General features: G+C 42.2%; 1 protein-coding gene across 7 annotated transcripts in view; it reads left to right on the top strand.

The window, feature by feature from the left end:
- OPHN1 (oligophrenin 1) overlaps positions 1–18,577 on the top strand; it is a 615,628-nt gene extending 597,051 nt beyond the window's left edge. For all 7 annotated transcript variants that reach the window (XM_073799243.1, XM_073799242.1, XM_073799241.1 and 4 more), the window contains 3 exons: positions 475–525; positions 4,246–4,287; positions 5,498–18,577. In XM_073799243.1, coding sequence (XP_073655344.1) covers positions 475–525; positions 4,246–4,279 — 85 coding nt within the window. In that variant the 3' untranslated portion in view covers positions 4,280–4,287; positions 5,498–18,577. The remainder of the gene's footprint in view (positions 1–474; positions 526–4,245; positions 4,288–5,497) is intronic.
- The last annotated feature ends 1,693 nt before the right edge of the window (positions 18,578–20,270 follow it).

Below are 20,270 nucleotides of genomic sequence, written 5' to 3'. Positions count from 1 at the left end.
CTCCTCAGCCAGTGCCTGGGACCCCTCTCAGTATCCTGCCTCCTAGTGTTCCTTTTTCTTGTGTCTTTTGTTTTCCATAATTGCAAAATTGAGGAAATAAGAAAAACAGAGCCTCTACTGTTTGGACTAATTAGCTAAGTGTATTTGCAAAATGTCAAAAATTATACTCTGAAACCAAGAACTTGTTTCACTTATTTCTCCCAAGAGTAATCTGAATGGGCAACATACTTAGATCATTCTGAGCCAAGGGGAAGCAAAGAGTATCAGCCATAGCCTTGGGGGTGCCTATGGTCTCTGAGCCATTTCACATTCTGATACTTGGGTTTTTCCTCAGACCCAGATCCTTTGCAAGCTAAGGCAGAGCCTGGCATTGGTGGCCTATCTGGTTCATATTTTCTTTTCCTTTCCATTGGCCATTGGTTCCCACACATATTCCAGAGCAACTCATGGGACTTGGTTGGCTTCTCTTTGCAGGGTGGCTTCCAGGACCAGGTTCTTTGAAATAGCTTCCCGGAAAACAGGAAGGTAAGAGATGCAGGTGACAGAAATGAAACCAAATAACTTTTTAATAAATGTATCATGAGCATGTCATTTGCTCTCTTAACATTGTATTTTTGTTTCTCTGTAGCTCTGTCTCTTTCTCTCTGTCTGTGTTTGTTCCTTTCTCCCCCCCAACACTGTCTCTCTGTCTCCCTGTGTCTCTGTCTTTGTCTCTATAACTGTATGTCTCTCTGCCTTTGTCACTCTTGTCCATTTGTCTCTCGCACACTGTTTCTCTGTCTCTGTAATTCTCAGTCTCTTTATGTCTCTCCTTGTGTTTTTCTACTTATGTCTCTGTTTCCCTATCTCTTTGACTCTTTTTCTGTCTCTCTCCATGTCTCTCTTTCTTTGTCTATCTCTGTATCTGTTGTCTCTGCCTCTCTGACTCTGTCTTTCCATCTCTTTCTCTCTTTCTCCTCTCTCTCTCACACATACATAGAGTACTCACAGGCCAAGTGGTATTGCAAAAACTTTATGCTCGATGTAGGTCTAATTTTTTTTGTTAGTTTACTTATTTAGACCCTATTATATTCTAAAAGGGCAGCTGATATGAATATATAGAAAGCAATATTCTAATATAAACAGCCTTAGAATAAGCATAGCCCTCATTTCAGAGGTAAACATTAGACTTAGGTGGTTGTTTTCGAACTGGCTGAACATATAAATCACCTGGAAAATTTTGAGGGAAAATAAAATGAACACAGATTCCTGCCTTCTGCTCTAGACCCACAAAAACAGAATCTCCAGGAGTAGGGCCTGGGAGTGTGGGTTTTTTAAATTTCCTTCCTTTATTTCTTTCTTCCAGTTAATTTGTTTTTAAAATCCCTCAAGTACTGGTACAGGCTTTCCAAAGCCTATCATTTGGCACCCTTTAGACTAAAACACCTGGAGAAATGATTGCTTGGCCTTCAGGCACTCTTCTGTGAGTTTATTCAATGTTGCTTATCAGAGAGTTCAAAATTGTGCTTCCTGATGGGTGACAGGAGTGTAACTCTTCCAGGTATTCAGTTAAAAGCAGAACAATGTGCCTTTACCAGCGCTGGAGCTGGGATAGGTTTGACATCATCTAGTTAAAACTGTGGGACCCGACTCACCAGGACATGATTCTGAACAGCAGGTCACCCTAGTTCTGCTTGGCAGTCAGCCACAAGGAACTATAGACTAGGCCAAATTCTCCTTAGACAATAATTTACCATTTATTCTACCATAACAAATGAAAGTGAGGTCAAAGCCCCAGATTTCTCTTACTGATAGAATGAAGATAAAGTTTTCACCTAGGACATTTTTAAAGCAGGCTTAATCAGATAGGCTTGAGGGAAAAAAAGAAAAACAGAAAGAGAGAGAATACTTTATATTCTTAATAAAGTATCTGCCTATGATCAGGACTACTTCCTACTTCCTGGTGGTCCTTCCAACTTCCCTAGGATAAACCATATGAGAAATAAATACCAGGGAAATAGAATGAAGCAAACTAGAATTAACAGAATGAACTAGGCATATCTAAAGGAAAGCTTTTTAGAGGAAGTGATATCTGAGATGGGGCTTTAAAGATGGATAGAATACACTGAAAATGTGAGGGATTGATCTGTAGCTTTGGACAGGGAACCAAGGCATTGAGAGGGATACGTACTAGGCATGAACAAAGTCCAACAGAATCTTTAAGGCAGCCTGACTTTTAATAGGGAAACTGTAGCCAACCTGGTGTTGAAAGTGTGGAAAGATTGGTAACCACTACCTGGGCTTTGTCATTTAGTGCTCAGGGAGGTCTTGGACCAACTGCAACATAGGGCACTGTGGTCAAAGCAGGCACTTCAGGCTGGAGGACAACCTAACCAATCCTATGTCCAGGCCTCTGGAACCTAAATTTAATCCTGTTCCTTATTCCCAGATTCCATCTTGGCAGGATTGTGGGTAAGGCCAAGGTGGGTACACCAGTCCTCCAATATGTAATAAGCCACCTTCCTAGGTACCCACAGGTTCCTCCCACTCAGCATCCATATAAGGAAAGCACCCCTTCTGTCTAGGCCCCAGTTTTGTAACCACCACTTGCATCAGTGCACCTACATGATGGCTACTGGTCAAGATTCTTAGACTAGCCAGTCAATCCCATCTCATCTCTAATGAAAATGATCTGTTTAACCTTTTCTCTGCCCCTTTTTGCTTCCAGTTTGTACACCTGACTCTATGTAACCTGACATTTGAATGACCTCACTTCTCATTCATCTCCCTTCTACAATACAACAATTAAAAAAAATTAAAAACTTGAAATAAAATGAGAAGTGGCTCATCAAGAAGAGAAGGGAGGGGAAGACATTTCAGTAAGGCAGAATAGCTTATGCAAGGCAGGTTCACAAAGTGATTAGTGTTCCACTTTGGCTAGAATGTGGGGGTGAGAAGAAGGAAGCTTAGCTAGAGTTGAGGCCAAGAAGATGGATTGGGGCCAGACTGTAAACGCCTTATATGACATACTAAGGAGTTTGGTCTTTATTCTGTAGTCCATGGGGTGTCATGGAAAACTTTTCAGCATGACAATGCATATTCTAAGCTGCCTGAGTTATTTAAAAAAAAAAAACACACACATTCTGCTGTTAATGAGGAAGATAGTTGGGACAGTAAAACCTGGAGGCAGGGAGACCAGTTAGGAGGCTAATCATCCTGGCAAGAGCTGATGAGGTCCTGATGTATGGCATTGTCAATAGGAATGGAATGAAAGGACAGATTTGAGGTAGACTCAGTAAGACCTTACTGACTTTTCAAACATGGAGCATTGGAGAAAGATTAAGAGAGAAGGAAGTCTAACTTGGGCAGTTAGGTAGATGGTAACAATAATTAATCATGGAGGAATAGGTTTTGTGGGAAAGTTTCTCTGCTCAATTTTGGACACAGTTTGTATGAAGACTCTGTGGGACATCCAGATAGAGATGTCCAGTGGGTAACTGCAACTTAGACTAGTAATTGGGGCTGGATCTACGTAGGTTTAGAGGTAGAACTGTTAAGTACAGCCACTGTACAAATTTATAGGGGCATTCACATATACTACAATGTGAATAGTAACCTTTTGGGGGTGGTCTCAGTATTTGATGGGAATTGAAATCATGGATGGGAATAAGATCACTCAGGGAGTAGGTATTAATAGACTTAAGAGAGAAGAGAAAAACAATGTTCAGGGTATAGCCCTGGGACAAGCTGTTGTCTGGGATTTTCTGGCCAAATTATATGGAGCTTGATTCTCCAGGATTGTCTCTTGCCTCCAACCATCCCCAGACAAGTCTACTTTAGGACCAATCTAAGCACATCAAGAGGCTGGTTTGGTCTTCAAGGCAAAGAAAGATTCATGTTTCACAAGGCACTTGCCTTCCGTCTTTGCCTTTTTCCCATTGGAGATAATCACAGAATGTAGTCTTTGGTCTTTGGCCAATTCCTCTGGTCTTCCCTTGCCTCCCATAGTATGGCACTCGAAGGATTGTGCTGGCACCTGAAAGATGTCTTTGTGTCTGGGATACTGGGCTCTCTAAATCTGGCAGAGAGGTATGCCAACCTATAAGCATGGAGTGAGATGTTTTGAAACATCTGGATGGAATCACTTCCTCATTTTTCAAATGGCCTAATTGCCACCATCCTGGAAGGGTCACCCATCCACTTGCTTTCCTTTCCAGTTCTGATTTCTAGAGTCTTAGTGAAATGTCTTTCCTCCTTTACCCACAGTTCTCAAGGCAGACTTCCTGGAGATGAGAGTTGAGGCCTCAGGTATGTAGTATCCATCCCTGATTACAAAACCTTGTTACACATATACCTTCTTTATGAGATCTGAGTTTTTGAGGACTGGAGTGCCATGTGGGTCCAGAGGGTGGGAATTCACCTCCATGCCTCAGTTCACTACCCTGTAATTACATGACCCTTAACCTTACTGCCTTTTAATTCTGAGGTTCTCTGTGTTTTTAAGTTTCATTTCTTTCTTGCTCAGCCAAACTACAGTATAGTTTTACAAATTGCCTTTGAATCAAGGTCATTAGGAATCCTAAATTGTGACATTTTGGGCAATTACATTTCCTTCTCTGGGCCTCAATTTCCCAACATGTAAGATGAAATGTTTAGAACCTTTTAACTCCGACATCCTTTGGGTCTATAAGAATATCAGTAACCTCTCATTTGATATTATAGCAGGTCCCAAGAGTCTACCTTAGTATTTGTAGGGGAACTTCATTCCTTCAGATCAAATCACAATTTCAGTCTTACCCCTTGAACCTTCATCCTTAGTTCTTTATATTTGTCTAATGCAAAGCATTTTCACGTCCATTATATCATTTAGTCCATATCAAATGCCAGAAATAGGGAAGTTAATATGTATTTTCACTCAACAAATAAAGGAACTGAGGTTCAAAGGGGATAAGTAACTTACTAAGATCACCAGAACCATGGAGATCATGGAAATTTCCTTCTCTACTAGGAGTTCTGATTGACAATCAGATTGCTGGCATGACATGAACCAATACACACATAAATCAGATCCAGGTATCTGGAGCAGAGCTTTCCATGTACTCCTCAGCCTTCCTTTTCTTCATATCACTGCCAGTCCTCAGAGGTCTATGGGTAGATAAGAGTTTTCTTATCAGCTCTCATGAAGGTGAAGTCTCAGTAAAAGGAAGTTTGGAGTTATTGTAGGGCCATAAAGGCAGTGGCCATTCAGCAAGGTGAGTAATCTCAGAGGTATCAGGCATCTGTATCTCCTGTGGACTTTTTGGGGATTAGAGTTCAGGCTTAAGGCACACAGTTTCCAGCCCTGATTTTAGCACCGTATTAGGACAGTTTCATGGGATCTGAGTTATAAGGGCCTTTTTCTACCCAGCCGCTATTGCTCAGAAGATTAGCTACCTACCAAGAGAGGGCCTACTGCTCAGTGGCTGTTAAGTGTTTAACCAGTCCTAGCTAATTCCTTACTCTCTTCTTTCCCTTTCAGGTTTCAAAAACCTTGGCCTCAGGGGACACTTTCCAGGTTCTAGAAGAGTCTTCTTCAAACCCTTGTGTGCTGAAGAGCAGATCTTTCCTGGCCCTGCACCTTCAGGCTCTGGGATGCTATAAAATAAGGGACACACATCCTAGATATAAGTTTATTTCTCCTTTGTATTCTGTCTTCATTCCCTCAGAAGGTCTATCTTGAGCTCCTATAAGACTGTGAATGGCTGAACTCCCTCAAGGCAGACTGCAGAAACCAAGCTATCCACCATCCCAAGTCGAAGAGAGGAGCTCAGTTTTCAACTCCTCTCTGAACTTCCTGCCTCCTCAAAAGGCCATCTAGCTCTGAAAGATTTGGGGCTAAAGATTGATCTCAGAAGTCTTACCCTGAACTAGAAGTTACTTGAGTTGGGGCCATTGCTTACCTTGGAAGTAGGGGAGTAGGAATGTTTGCTGAACTTTAGAGAATCTTAATATCTCTTACTGAGGATATGGACCCTGGTGCCAGTTTGGAGCTTTGGCGCTGTAATATATTGCCAAGAATGTGTCTGCTCTTATGGGACCAGACAGAATGAGTGATGCCCCCACAATCCCTCCAAGTGGACTCAGGAAGGTGGCCTTCCTGCTTTTGCATACAGCTGCTTAAGACAAATCTGCAAAGCATGTTTTACATGTCAAAGCCTAGGTCTGTTTGAATTATTCTTCCTCCTGTTTTCTCCTGACAGCTTCCTTTCCAAGCAATCAAGAAAGAAACAAAAGCTGAAGACAGTTCTTTTAAAAAAGGCAGACTGTGTTTGTTCTGCAGGAGTTCCATTTTTGGGTCAAATGCTGGGGAGAATTGTTAAGATGATTGAGGCCAGGCAGTTGTCACTGTTGCTTCATGTCTGCCTTCTGCAGATAAGCTGTTTTATCACCTGAAAGAAACAGTTCTTAACCCATTATCTATGGATTCAGGAACTTCATAAAGCCTCTGAAATGGTATGCCTTTTCAATATGCCTTTTCTGAGGAAATGGTCCATAACATTCTAGTGAATTTCAGATTGGGCCTGTGACACAATAAAGGTTAAGAACCACAGCCTTTGAGATAAAAGACTCTTTTTATGACCTATAAAATATTTGATTAGAAAGGCCTTTCAGAATTATTTAGTCTAACTCCTTAGTTTACCATTGGGGAAACTGAGGCAGAGCAAGTTAGCAGCCATGTGTAAACAAGATACCACATCCCTGGGCACCTACACAAGGTTCTTTCCATTACACCATGCTTATCTAGCAAGGGGGCTTATGATTGGTCGCTTTAATGGCCATCATTTTGAGGATCTGGCTTTTACCCTCTTTCTTGAGCCACACATATTTGCCACCATATGGAACTTCCAGACATGAGCTCCTGGTCTTCCTCATTTGCTATTTCAATCATTGGAAAGGAATTAAAACACAGTGTAGTGAGTCAGAAATCTGACGAGTAGACATTTCTGATTCCTGTTTGTTGAAAAGAAGCTGCTGGAGAAAGTGTCATCGCTTGTTTCCACACAGGTGCCTTGGCTTTAGGGTGGGCTTTAAGATAGCCTGCCTTTAGTGTCTGTGTAATTATAATGTGGTCCAGTGTGAGAGAAAGGACTTTCCTATTGGACTCTTCTAGCCAGGCCCCACTAGTGCACTGACTATAGTACTGAGAAAGAAGCATAGACATGGGGAGAGGGGAGGCGAGAGAGAGGGTAAGAGAGAGGGAGATGAGAAAGAGAATGCACCCATGCCCAAACCAACTCTGAGATGCCTTGGGAACAGTGTTACTGAAAGGCAATAGCTACTTTCAAGATTGAATTCTAAATATGGCTTATTGATGAGTTAGTAACATGTAAGCTAAACACACTGAGAGCCTTTGTGGAAGTAATTGAATAGCAATTTGATGACATTCTTAATGACGATGTACCCAGGTGGCCATATTGAACTCTCAGCTCTACCCAGTCTCAAAGGCCAAGTTGCTAAGAAACCAGGATAAAGTAAGCCAAGTGGGCACCATTCTACCTGCTGCTCTCCCTAAAAGGGAATCTCTGTGAGGCCTAATGGCCTCACTCAGGAAGTACTCATTGAGCCCCAGTCTGAGCTGTGGCCTCTCTGCTCTGTCCCATTAGATGACTAACTAAACAAAGCAGGTGTGCAGATTTTAGCCACAGAAGCAGTGGCCAATGGGGCCTCAGTACCTTTGAAGATATTAGAGACATGATTTCACTCTGGTTTCCTTGGGGGGAAATTCCACAGTCACCACTACAAATATTGAGAGATTATTGAGAACCAGAGAAAGCCACCACAATTCCAGTAGAATATGTGTCCCAGAAATGTGGCTGTGAGATTGCTATGTGTTTCCTGGGACACAGATCAAGAGCCTGGCCTAAAGAGTTGGGATCACCAGTCCGACTGGAAGCCAAGGAGCAGTGCCTGGCTGGCTCTACCCCTGCCCTGGGCTATACCCAAAGAATGAACCTCAGCACCTACCCTTTTGTTCTCTGATTTAAAGAGCAAAAGCTTCTGTGGAATGAGAATGGCTTGGCTTAGGCTTGATGGATGGATAGGCATTCAGAAGAGGCTATGGGAAGGGGGTGATAATTGAAGCGTGTCAATTGTAGGAAACTATCTGCATACCTCGGCCAACAGGTAGGAGAAACTGTCAATGGATGAACTGTAAATGTTGAGCTGACAGTGTTAACATTTATTAAGCACCTACTAAGTGCTAGATGCTTCATATACATTATATAATTTAGTCCCTACAATAATCATGCAAGTGGATGCTATCCTCCTCATTCTACAGATAAAGGATTTATGACCCAGCAGGCTAAAATTAACTGGCTCAAGTTCACACAGAAAGTAAATAACAGAATTGTTAGTCTAATCCAGCTCTCTATGACTCTGCACCCCATGTTGTTTTCCCTTTGCCATATAAAAGCCATATTACTGGAGCTGGCATACTTAACAAAATGTTAAAAGGCAAGTATTTGAGGGTAAGGAGGGGATGAAGGTCCAGTTTACAGGGGAATAAAAACTGGGCTGAAAGAGATTTCTGAGTTATGTTTTCTCCTCACCTTCAGAATGCCCATTTGATAATCCGTCTTAAAACGGATCATTTACTTTTACCTTGTGACATGAAGGATTTATTTTTTAGTTGGTAGTTTTCAAGTCCTTGGCTTAGCTGTTTTTCAAAGAAAAAAAGGTCCTTGTATATGTCTGTTAATTCACCAAGGTTCTAGCACATGCAGTTTCACCCCAAGAGACTGGTGACATCCATACATGGTTTGAGGAATAGAATTGGTCTTGGTGCTTCTGCAGGACTTGATGCCTTGGGATCAAACCCCTATTAAGGGTTTTTTTGTGGGGATAGCAAAAGTTAAGAGATGATTTAGAATAATAAATATTATTGAAGTTTTTGTTTAAAAAAAGATGGAGTGTGTTGCCCAGCCACTGAGGGGCAAAACTCAGCGTCCAAATTGAATAATAAAGTGGTGTCATGTAGAGTATTTCTAAAATAAGTTGCAATTGTGGGAAAGAATCCTTCCCTTTTCAAGAAGTTCCTTAATTCTGTAATAGCTAGAACAAATAAAGTAATAGAAGTATTTCTGTGACTAGAAAAAATTGCTTTTGAGAGAATGTAGATCAATTATACTATTTTTAATGTGGCTACAGACAAATGGCCTTGACACATTACAAGCCCAGAGAAAGCTTCAGAAGCATTGAAAAATTTCAGAGAAAAGCAAGATACCTTGAAGAGATGTTTTTGATGAAGAAAAACCTTCATTTTCATAGGGAAAACAATCACTTGATACCAAGGACATTAATAGATACTAGAAAGACACATTTGTGAAATACATATGTAACATCAGAAGAAAAAAGAATTAGATCCTGGGGTCCATTCATGTGACTTTTAATAAAGTATGCAGACTGTCTAGTATTAATGGCCTCCATCTACAGTTTTGTCATGGAAACAATCTTTGAGCATATTTTGCATGATCCACTGCTCATGTTGTCTTTTGCAATTCTAAGGAAATGTAGGCCCAGAATCTTTTTGTACCTAGGCATCTCCATCTACAGTCTATTTTGTACCAAGCCCAGTTATTCCTTCAGGCCTCACAACATCACTGTGTGACAGGTGAGAGCCCCATTCTACAGATAAGGAAACTTGAGGCTCAGGAAGATGAGAAATGATTTGCCCAATGTCACACAGTTAGGGATTGATAGAAACCCAGGACTAGAAGCTACAGGGCCGTTCCTGTTTCTAATACACCACACTACCTCCAGTGGTAAAGGAATGTTGACAATAAATGGAGAAGATGTTTAGAAATGAGATTAACAACATCTGCAAGTCTTGCTACTCCAAATATGGTCTATAAACAGCCTCAGCATCAGCATTACCTGGGAGCTTATGAGAAATGCAGATTCCTGGGCCCCATCCCAGACATCTGGAATCAGAATTTGTATTTTAATAAGGTCTACAGGGGATAGATATGCACATTAAAGTCTGAGAAGCACTGATTGTAAGGCATTTAAGACAACAAAGCAGGTTGAGGAAGGAGACCTCTTTGTGAGGCAAAGACCAAAAATGGCAGATAAGGCCAATCTGGTATGTTGGAAGTGTTTACAAAGATTGTGTCCATAGCTGCCTGCTTCTTACATTGCTTTGTACATGGCATTATACTTTGATGACATATAAATTAAGTTTTTCTACTTCAAAGAATAGTGAAACCAGCCTAGGAAATAAGACTGAAAGTTACTTGACTTTCAAACCTCTGAGCATCAAAGGCAATAGAAAGGCAACATGGAGCATTGGAAAGAGCTCCCTTCAGGAGCATTTGGAGTCCACACTCACCTCTGTCACTGCTTCTCTGTAATGCTGATCAAGTCCCTCCCAAGTTGTCTGTCTTTAAACCAAAGGGCCTTTTCAGCTTTGACATTCAGTTATTCTCAGCTATGGCTTTTACTACAGTCAACATTGTAATGAAAACATGGACAATTCTACCGGGTTTTGTCTGGCCAGAGATTAGTATCTTTAGTTCACACGAGAAGGAGTATTCTGGGAGGAAATATCAGTCATAACAAAGCAACATTAATGGGAATTGCAAGGAACTGGGAGGAGCATGACTAGTTAACAGGTTTGAAATTGGCCAGTATTTTAATTAAAGTATAACAAGGCATCCAGACTCCTTTGAGAGCCAGCTGCTTCAAACCACATACTTGGAAATCAACTCCTATATCCTGAATAAGGCATACTTTACGTGAAACTCCTACATACTTTAATAAAACTCCTCTGATTTGGGCTTTGTGGGAGATAGTTTATTGGGGGTAGGAGAGACTTGTAAAAAAGAGAAAATTTTGCTCATCCTCCATCTGCCATCTCTCCAGGTGATTCTGATGCCCATTAGCTGAAGACAACTGGCTATAATCTAAACTTTTAAAATGAAGAAACAGACTCAGAGAGGAGAAGGGACTTGGCCTAAAGTCACACACGAAAGCCAATGGCAGAAAACAGGTGCTCAGAGTACCACCCCAAGGGTCTTTCAACTCTACTTTCTTTGGGTGACTAGTTTACCAGAATCAAGATATCTGCTTCCAGCAGTAAGGCACACACTAGGGAGGATGAATAGGCCTTCCATCTGAGTACTTTGTTTCCATCACATGTTCACACTCATTTCTTCAGTTGAGCATCATACAGCCATATCACCTAGGCAGAGCAGGGATGATTACCCACATTTTATTGAAGCTCAGAGAGATGGCCTAACTTGCCCAAGGTCACACAGAAAAGAAATAGACTTGTACCTAGGTTTTCTGATTTCAACTATGCTGCACTACTTCTCCAGGAGAGAAGAATCAGCCCTCCAACCCTCAGCATTTCTCCTGGGAAATGTCAGGAGCTCTAAGCTCTTAATTGCTTCAATCCAATAGTTTCAAAACAGATCGATTTTTTTTCCCTGTTGGAGAATATCCTAACAGTTTTATAACTTGAAACTCTGCAGAGCACGCTTACGTCCATCATTTTGTTCTCATAACAGACCCATAAGGTAGGTAAGACAAGGTATTTTGCCCTCATTTGACATGTACAAAGTGAGGCCCACAAACACTGTATTAGTTTTATATTGCTGCTGTAACAAATGACTACAAATTGAGTGGCTTAAAACAACCTCCATTTATTCTCTTACAGTTTCTATAGGTCAGAAGTTTGGCATAGTGTGGCTGGATTCTCAGGGTCTCACTTAACTAAAATCAAGATATCAGTCAGGGACGTAGTTGTTATCTGGGGCTCAGGATCATCTTCCAAGCTCACTGGTTGTTGGCAGAAATCAGTTCCTTGTTGTAGGACTGAGGTCCCCATTTTTTCAACATATGGCCCCCTCTGTCTTCAGGCTAAATACTTCTGCTTCCTTTTCTGTATCTAACTTTCTCTTCTGTCTCTGTTCTTCAAGTCTCGACCTTTCATTGGGGTGATTTCATTGGGCCTGCACAGATAATCCAGGATAGTCTCCCTATTTTAAAGTCAGTAGTAACCTTAATCACATCTTCAACATCTCTTTTGCCATGTAATCACAGTCCTGGAGATTAGGATATGGGATCTTCTTGGGGGACCATAATGCTGCATACAACAGGCACGGAGCAGCTCCCTACAGAAGCACCCCTTTTCAGCATAAAGACACATGGTTGTCCCCCACTTAATCCTGGGGAAGAAAAAAATTACCATTTACATGCCACCTACATGGGAAGTTAAAAATTCGTGTTGTTCAACTTCACCCATTTCTCAAACACACACAGACACAATCAGGCAGCACACCAAAAGAGTGGTAGCTGGAGTGCAAGGGGGACTATTTGGAAGCTGATGCTATTCCTAGATGGCACATTAATGCTGGTGACCAGTCCTTTAACTAGTAACATTCTACCTAAGATGAGGAGGGGGCAGAAGTAGTTTTCACAAAGGCCCAAGATAAGACATGTATTCCCCATATCACCTGACCAGAAGAGCTGACACTTACAGCATCTAGTACATGCCAGATGTTTGCCTAAGTGCTTTGCATGGGTCTACTGAATTTGTCAAGATAATATTTCTATGAGGTAAGTACTGGTATTAGCCTCATTTTACAGATGAGAAAATTCAGGCACAGAATAGTTACATCATTTGCTCACATTCCCACATCCAGGAAATGGTGAATTCAGGATTCATACCCAGACAAATTCCTAAACTAATCCCCTGTGGCTTCTATCAGATGGGGAAAATTCTCCTAGAGGGGAGATGGAGGCCAAGTAAAAGTCCCTTGCACCTTTGATCCTCTAAGCTTGCCCTCAGAGTCCTGGCATTCTGATAACCCAAGTCAGGACAGCTGAGCATCCTGAAGGAATCAAATTTAGAGACCTGCTGGGTTTTATGGGGCCAATGGAGTGCAAAGTGAAGGTGCCCAACATTTACTCAGTGGCTGGAAGAGAAGGAGATTGTCAGTCCAGGTAGGTGGGGTCAACATTGGTCGGCCCCAGGAATGCCCTCTGCAGAGCAGGCGGGCCTCCCTATTTTGGTTTGCATTCAAGTTGTATCATTTCCTATGAACCTCTATGAAGTCCATTTCTTGAAGACCCAGGCCCTGAGCATATACAAAAAATAGTGCCTAAAATTAAGGCTGCAAAAGAGGGTTTTCCTGGTTTGGGAGAACAGGGCTAGGCAATAGCCTTTATTATGCCTTACATTTCCCAGCCTTCGGCAAGCCTGTGGGAACTAAGTTTCCACTAGTGTTGTCAGCCCTGGATTTATTCCTCTTATTTCTGCTTCCTCAGCTATTCTCATCTAGGTACCATGATGCTGGCAGGTGCCATCCTACTGTAATTTCCAGAGCCATCAGGATGTGAGGTAGGTGGGGTGTGGACAAGCTCAGTCCTAACTGTCACTTGCCTCTTCTCCACCCCTGCTACCATCCTGCAGGACTCAGAATTCTGTCTCCCTTCTGAGGTTGAGATCTAGAGGGACTCAGTAGAGGCTGAGTTCCTCTGTTCTCCATATCTCCTTTGCTAGCCCTGGCCTCTAACCCCTCTGAAAAGAACTCAAACACCGTTATCCATATTCATGCCTCAATCACCATAGGCAAGTTACTTCACCCAAATAACCATGGTTGGCCCTTAATAAGTAAGTGCTCAATTGATATTAACCAGTGGTGGTGGTGGTAGTAGTAGTAGTAGTAGTAGTAGTAGTAGTAGTGGCTGCCTCAGTTAATATCCAGGAATGGGATCTTCTCTATCCATTCAGGGCTAGTGGATCATGCTCTGACATTCAAAATCTTCCCAGATGTTATCTATCTACCACCTGATTCTTGGATTCCTCAATACAGTGAACTGATTATCTGGAAACTGTCATGTTCCTTGGCCCTGTAACTAGCCACCCTGAACCCCAACACCCTATGGAAGCTGTCCTCATGCATGGCTCAGTCCCCCCCATACTTAGTCTCTCATGCAGGAGTTTCATGCCAATAACCCAGACCCAGCTACTCTGCCCTGTGCACTTTCCAACATTCCTATGACTTGAGGAATAGGGGCTCCTTCCTCCTATGACAGTTAAGCTCCTGGTGATGTCACTTAGGTACATTCACCCTCATGGGAACCCTTTATACTATTCTGGGAAGCAGCTCTCTTTCCCACACTCCCTTAGTCTCCCTTCCTCCTACATTTTTCACTCCTACTGTCATTACAATAGTGCTTATTGTGTTTCCTCAAAGGTATTTCGTGAGGGAGTACATAGGTCCTGAAGGGGATATAGGAGAGAAGCACTATTCTGCTGCTGGCTGATTTCACACTTAACTAGAAATTAACCTTGGCTCTTGGCTGTCCAGGGTATATTTATATCCATTAAGAAATCACATTACTTTCCCTGAAGTGAATAAGACATCACAAAATACCTTTGGAAATGGGTCTAAATATCCTTTAAATGAATTTGAAGAGCTCTGGGAAAGAAACATAAGCAGCTAAGTAGCCATACTGGTCCCACTGTGACAAAGGGGGAAAGGGACTCAGCCCTGACCAAAAGTGAACAATTTATAAGAATCATATCCAGAGCCTTTGCATAATTTGTGTTTCTAGAATTCAGGGCCTTGGAAGTTGAAACAAGCCCCACAATGGAATTGGGGTTCCCCTGGGACCAAGGGAAGGAAATAAATATTGTTGAGCATCTATTGTGTGTCAAGCATAAAGTGGGAGAGACCTGAATCCTTGAGCTTTCCCAGCAGATCTGGCATAAGAGTTGGGGTGATAACTTGGTAAAAAAAAAAAAAAAAAAAGTACTACCACCTGACAGGCACATTGCATACGTTTTATATACATCGTCTCATCTGAGCCTCTTAACCACCTCATTTTAGTCCCATTTTACAGATCAAGACTTGAAATTCAGAAAGATTGTTACTTGCGCAAAGTTACATAGAGAGTAAATGGTGAAAGCATAGATAGGAATGGACTCCCGAGAATGTACAAGCATAGCATATTTTCATTACTGAAACATTCTCTAACACAGAAGACCCCAATACCCAGTGCTGAACCAGTTTTCTCATTTTTTTTGATAAATTTATTTATTTTATTTATTTTTGGCTGCGTTGGGTCTTTGTTGCTGCGCGTGGGTTTTTCTCTAGTTGCCGCGAGTGGGGGCTACCTCGTTGCGATGCATGGGCTTCTCATTGCTGTGGCTTCTTTTGTTGCAGAGCACTGGCTCTAGGAACGCGGGCTTCAGTAGTTGTGGCTCGTGGGCTCTAGAGAGCAGGCTAAGTAGTTGTGGCACACGGGCTTAGTTGCCCCATGGCATGTGGGATCTTCCTGGACCAGGGCTCGAACCTGTGTCCCCTGCATTGGCAGGCGGATTCTTAACCATGGCACCACGAGGGAAGCCCTGAACCAGCTTTTGGGAAAGAAACTTCTCATTGTTTTTGCTGTGATGCTGGAGGTGGAGCAAGGGGAGAGTAAATAAGGGTGTGGTCAGTGTCTGAAGCAAGTTGGGATAGGAACGTTGAAGGACTACTTCTAGCTTATATGGAGCCTTTGTGTGAATTAGAGAAAGCACCCCTTGGTCAAGATACCTTATGACCATCTGCCAGAAAATTGTAATAAATACATAAATCTCTGATTAAAATGTGAGAGGCATCTCTAGATGTGGCCATCTCAACTGCATTTGATGGTCCTGGGGAGGTGCCCAGAAGTGCAAAGGAGGTGAAATAACCTTGGGACTAACTGAAGCATTAATGGGTGTGCCTCAGATCCATGTAAAGACTAGAAGGTCATTCTAAAGATCATGGCCTAAGCAATTCTAAGTGAGAAGGAATTATGGAGCTTAGTTAGTGGGAAGGAAGGGCTTTGAATTTATAGTATTAACTTACATTTTCAAAGCCCTGAAAGTTTTAGGATGCTGACTGGTAGCTGAGAGAAAGAATTGGGCAATGGAGGAGGGAAAAGCCCTCTGCAAGGCATTTTTACACTGAATTTCTCATATATTCCTCACAACAGCCATGGGAGAGATAGTGTTGTCCTAATTTTAGATATGAGAAAACTGAAGCTCTAAGGTTAAATAACTTACCTTAGATCACACAGATATTAATTGGTGGTATTAGGATTTGTCCCTGGGTGTGTCTAACACAAGAAATAGTACATTTCTCCCTTCACAATGTAACTATTGGGCATTTGGGTGTATGTTCAATCAGCGAGAAGCATTAGGCTGGTGGCAACCTTAGAGAATAAAGAAGTTGCAGAAATCATGTTAAAGGGCCCATGATCCCTGGCTGAGCAAAGGGTAATAACCAATACCCAGACCATGATGATGAAGGGCATACCTATACAGGGCAGCTAGGGTCTCCATGGTTATCATCAACTTTACCCCACTCACACAAGGGTCTTCAGTGGTAAGTGGAGATCATATTTTCCTCCCCTCCCACCCCACACTTCCAGGAAACCCTAAGCCATCCATCGACATATACACATCTATACCTGATATATATCTTTATCAATTCTGGGTCAGGAAGGTATGGCCATGGAACCACCTCCTTGCCCTTGCTAACTTGACAGTAGTGTGAAGGAATCTGAAACATATGTAGGTTTTTTTTTTGAGCCAGATAGTGTTATGATCCTGAAGCCCAGCTTACATAACCTATAGTCAAGGTTCCAGTCCTCCAGATGACTATCTGTCCATTCTTGCTATCATCTCAGCAGCCATTTCCAGATCTAAAGGTAAAAGGGAGGTCAGAGAGAGCTGGCCAAGCAAAATCCAGCTGCAGTGAGGGAACAAGGGAGGGTGGGCATAGAAATTCACCACAAGACATGGACACCGTATACTTTCTCTCAAGTTTTGCAGGTTGAGTCTCTCCAGTTCAATCAATAGCCTTAGCCTTTCTCCAGCTTTAGGAGAAAATCTGATTTCCTTCTAGGAGAGTCTGCCTCCTGATCTAGTTCCTTTCTTTTCTTCTCCAGGCCTAAGAATGGAAGAAATAAGAGATTTTAAGGGGATAGAAATGGTTCTATATTTATTTAAAAAATATATGACATTGACTCTGTATCAGACACTCTTCTCAGTGCTTTACAAATATGAATGCATTTAATCCTCACAACAACACTATGAGGTAGATACTATTATTCCTAATTTAAAGATGAAGAAGCTGAGACACAGAAAGATTAAGTGACTTACCCATGATCATACAGCTAAGAAGTGGTGGAGCTAGGATTCAAAACCAAGTTCTCAATTCTGAGGGGTTTTTTTTCTTCCTATTTATTTATTTATTTTGGCTGCATCAGGTCTTAGTTGTGGCTCTAAGGGATCTTTTGTTGTGGCGGGCGGGCTTCTCTCTAGTTGTGGCATGCAGGCTCCAGAGTACGTGGGCTCTGTAGTTGAGGTGCGCGAGCTTAGTTGCCCTGCAGCATGTGGGATATTAGTTCCCCGACAAGGGATCGAACCCACATCCTCTGCATTGGAAGGTGGATTCTTAACCATTGGACCACCAGGGAAGTCCCTCAATTCTGAGGTTTTAACCAGTATATTGTGCTGGTCACATGATACAGTAGCAAAGAATATTGGCTTTAGACGTCAAGTAGAGTCTGGATTCTGATGCCTATTCTGACACTTGTCAGCTACCTTACACCCTGGCAAGTTACTTCCCCTCTTTAAGCCTTAGTTTCCTCACCTGTAACATGTGGGTCATGACACATGCCTCTCAGAGTTGTAGTGAGGAATCAATGGAAAGTGCCCAGCCTGGAGTAGGTATTCAAATTTGTTTCCTCTTTTCATTTTCCTAAAGCTTGATACCAAACTATGATTTGATATCCAAACGCAATAGCCACATCAACTTAGACTGTGCCAGCACTAAATTAAGCAAGCACTGGTTGGCACTACAGGTAGCATTCACTCCTGCTGGAGTGCCAGATTTCCACCAGAGGAGCTGATATAACTAGCATTTCTAAAAATGGAATTCTGTCAGAATTAATTAGCTATATGGTTCTGTTTCTGCCAAGACATAGGGAAGACATGGCCAGCATGAGGGACATTTGCAGGCAATGAAAGCATTGTGCCCAGCAAAGAAGTCTCATTCACACCGCTGCATGTACCCCACAAGGTGCCACCAGAACCTTTAGTCAATGCATGGGCCAATGAGCTTAGTTGGAGATGCCTGCTTACCCCATAGAGTATGAAGTCCTAGGGCTGAAAGACACCCTAAAAGTTATATAGACCAATTCATCATCCAACTGGGTCTAGTGAAGAACCCGAACTCTAGACTCAGGCAGGCATAGGTTCAAATCCTTCCTCTTCTACTCATTAGCAATCTAGTAGGCAAGTTACTTCTCTTCTCTGAGACTTAGTTTTTTCACTTGTAAAATTGAGATCAATAAGTGTTCACATTTAGGGGTTGTGAGGATTCAATGAGATAATGAAGATTAAGTGTCTGACACAGAATATATTCAATAAATGGTAACTATTAATTCTGGCATCATCTGTGTAACAGATCAACAAACTTCAGGAGTTCCCAACTGAGAACAAAATTGGTTTGTAAAGGTTCTTCATGACCTACTCACACAAGGTCTTTCATTAAAAAGGATCATACAAGATCTGCCATGTAGACTCTGTCTCATCTTCTTCCCGTCCTCCCTCACCTCACCCACAACTTTACATTCTGTGAAAACTAGACCTGTGGATGTTCTCAGCTGTATTTGCAAGGGTCCTCAGGAAATGAAACTGACAACTTTCAAAAATGTGGGCAGGGTTAGTGGTATCAACAAGAGATGGTGAAGCATACAGGGTCTCAGAATAACAGGAAGCCATTACACCCTTGAACTGGAGGGGTAAATCAATGGAAAATTGTTACCAGCACCTAGTGAGAGCTGGAGCTGTGGAGAAGTCCCTAGTAGGAACTGTAATCAGGGAAAATTCCAGTCAGTGTCAGAAATGAGACCTAAAGCAGAGAAAGAGTGAGGAAGAAATAACAAGACCTTCTTCTTCTCCCACTCTGGATCTGTCAATGCCAAACCCAGCCAGAAGCCAGCAGACAAGTTGATGCAATTCACGAGGTCAGCCTCTTGGGACACAAGTGGAGGGAAGAGAAGGGCAGAGAATGGGTCTGGAGGTGGCAGATGATAGCCAAAAAGTAACAACTAAGTTCAGCCTTCCTACCTCCATGCCTTTCACATTTGGTTCCCTAAAACTGTAATGATCTTTTGTGATCAAATGAATACCTGTTCATCTTAAGGCCCTGTTCACATATCACCTCCCTAAGAAAGCCTTCTCCATTTCATTATAGTCACTCCTCCAGTCATACTGATTCCAGTACTGATAATACTATGTTGTAACTATGTGTATTTTTGCCTGACTTCCTGAAGAGAATATGAACTTTTCTGGGGCAGGGGCTTAGTTTTATTCAACTCTGTATTCCAAGCTCTTAGCACAGCACCTTGGCTCAAATGTACCCCAATAATGTGGGTTAAACTGAATGGATCAACTCCACCCTAAAAACTTTACCATAGGACAGTGTTTTCAAGACATCAGACACCAAGTTAATTTTCATTAACCTTCTCTAGACCCCTGTCACTGGGGGTAGCCTTTCCTAACCAGCCAGATGCTGTAGAACAAGCAGTATCCCTTAGGGTTAGCTTCATTTGGAGGCCTCACAGAAACTATCTCTTGACAGTTACCAAAAGCTTTTAAAACTAATTTTTTCCAAAGAGAATATTCCCAATACCTGCCATTTGACAAATTATAGGAAAAGCAAAGTTCTCTGAAACAGGCAATTACATTTTCCACCAAATCCTGAATGTTGCATTAGGCCTCACCTAGTGTTTTTATCCAAGCCTAGGGAGCCAAATAAGGGCAGTTGGTGTAGCAGGAAGTGGTGACAGAACAACATCAACTCAAATACTCTTCTTCAGATGGGAGCAGTATTCTTCAGGTGGCCTCCAGAGTGCCTGCAAGCCCCTCAGACATTCCATTTAAGGACAATGACTGATGTGATGGTTTGGATAGAACTGAAGAAGCTAAAAAGGACAAGGATATTTCCCATGAGTTGCTTTTCATCTGCTGTCAACATGGGTAAAGACTGATTGACTGCTCTTAGACCACGCCAAAGTCAAGGGTTACTTCCTTTAAGAATGTTCCAACCCAGAACTTTTTTTAAGCTCAGCTTAACTAATTCCCCTTCCTTCCAGAGCCTTCAATACTTTCTGATCTCTGTAGCAGCTTCCATGAAGAGAAGTGTGAAAAGAATGCTGGGAATTTAGGCTGTAACTCCGCCACTCACTTGCTGTGGAACTTAGTC

This window comes from Tursiops truncatus, chromosome X (assembly GCF_011762595.2).
Source record: "Tursiops truncatus isolate mTurTru1 chromosome X, mTurTru1.mat.Y, whole genome shotgun sequence".
Taxonomy (NCBI): Eukaryota; Metazoa; Chordata; class Mammalia; order Artiodactyla; family Delphinidae; genus Tursiops; species Tursiops truncatus.
The sequence above is the reverse complement of the archived record's forward strand: the minus strand, read 5'-3'. Positions and strand labels throughout refer to the sequence as shown.